Source organism: Aptenodytes forsteri, unplaced genomic scaffold (assembly GCF_000699145.1).
Source record: "Aptenodytes forsteri isolate BGI_AS27 unplaced genomic scaffold, ASM69914v1 Scaffold257, whole genome shotgun sequence".
Lineage (NCBI taxonomy): Eukaryota > Metazoa > Chordata > Aves > Sphenisciformes > Spheniscidae > Aptenodytes > Aptenodytes forsteri.
In genome coordinates, this window is record NW_008795194.1 from 3103328 (window position 1) to 3105098 (window position 1771).

Consider the following 1771-nt stretch of genomic DNA (forward strand, 5'->3'; position numbering starts at 1 on the left):
GGTTTGTATTCGCGTTTGCAGTTTGCAGGACGATGGCTCGAAGGCTCGCGCTGTTCTGCCTCTCCGGCTGGCGATTGACCCGGCCCCAGAGCACTTAAGAGACTGCGAGTAGTGAGGGCACAGAGGCACAAACCACATGCAAACAAACCCGGGGAAACACACACCAAAGCGATCTCTGTGTGTGCGCTGCCAGGACGGACCTGCTCTCGGCCCCCCAGCCAATGCCCCCGCCGTGGCTCGAAGGCTCGCGCTGTTCTGCCTCTCCGGCTGGCGATTGACCCGGCCCCAGAGCACTTAAGAGACTGCGAGTAGTGAGGGCACAGAGGCACAAACCACATGCAAACAAACCCGGGGAAACACACACCAAAGCGATCTCTGTGTGTGCGCTGCCAGGACGGACCTGCTCTCGGCCCCCCAGCCAATGCCCCCGCCGTCCTGCATGCTCGCTAGCGATGCATGCCTGAAAAGTGATGACAGTCCATCAAGGTTTTGGTGCTTTACTAACGTGCAAATAATGTGGCAGTGTAAATAATAATAAACTGTAAACAACCCGGCATTATTTATTTGCCCGTGAAAACCAGTGCCCAACAAGTATCGGTTAAGCTTTAAACGCCTGTAATAAAATTCTAATTTTTCACATAATGTCTTTTACAATAGGGGACGTTGCACTAAACCAGCCCGATATGTGTGTCTACCGGCGTGGGAGAAAGAAGCGAGTGCCGTACACAAAACTGCAGCTTAAAGAACTCGAGAATGAATATGCCATTAACAAGTTCATTAACAAGGACAAGAGGCGAAGGATATCCGCAGCCACAAACCTGTCTGAGAGACAAGTTACCATTTGGTTTCAGAACAGGAGGGTGAAGGATAAGAAAATAGTCTCCAAACTGAAAGACAATGTATCTTGATCTATTAGTTGCGGACAGTGGTGGATATATAAACTCAATTTACGACCAGCTAAAGACTTTTGGAAAGACTTGAAAATATATTTAATTTTTTTTTTCTCCTTCCAGCGGTGGCGAAATTTCGGGAATTGTTTGCCATGAAAGTCAGCTTTTTTCTCTCAATGGAAGGGAGTGCTGACAAATCTTGAATTATAGTTCTGTTTCTTCCTTTCGAAAACAATAATAATATTAATATTAATTATATTTTCTGTTCTTCCCTCTAGGCCAGTATAAACGAATTTAAATATGTTGAACGGTTACAGTTATAACTTTCTTGAATGCTTAACTCTTAGGGGGGGTTTCTGTATTTTTTTTTTCTCTGACGGTTACAGTAACTTTCTTGAATGCTTAACTCTTAGGGGGGGGAAGGAAAACGCAAGAAAGCCGGAGTCCGGACCCGTGGCAGCAGGCAGCAGGTGCCCAAAACCCCCCACGGACCCGGGGCAGCACCCGGCTGCTGCCAAAACCCGCTGAGCCCACCGGGACCCGGAGAGAATTGCGAATTGCGTGGAGGGGTAACGTCTGCAGCCGGATTTTTAATTGCTTTTTCGAGGGAGGGAGAATCTCTCCGAGCGGTTGCGGGGCGCAAAGCACAGTCCCAGGCACGTCCCACCGCGCTCCCCGCTTCCGCAGGTTCGGGTTTGTTGGTTGTTGCTCTTTTTTTTTCTTTTTTTTTTTTTTTGCCGCGGTTTCGTTTTCAGTGGAAGGATTTCATATTCCCCGGTCGAAAAAGGAGCCGCCTGTTCCCGGGAAGGGCCGCTTCGGGCCCGGGCGGGCGCTGCCGGCCGCGGGGGCTGCGCGGCTGGGCGCTCCGCAGAGGCGCAGGT

At 50.1% G+C, this 1771-nt stretch overlaps 1 protein-coding gene across 1 annotated transcript in view; it reads left to right on the plus strand.

Annotated features, from left to right (window-relative positions):
- The window catches only part of HOXD13 (homeobox D13), a 3031-nt gene extending 2123 nt beyond the window's left edge, over nucleotides 1–908 (plus strand). The window contains exon 3 of the mRNA XM_019471884.1: nucleotides 658–908. Coding sequence (XP_019327429.1) covers nucleotides 658–908 — 251 coding nt within the window. The remainder of the gene's footprint in view (nucleotides 1–657) is intronic.
- Nucleotides 909–1771: the final 863 nt, after the last annotated feature.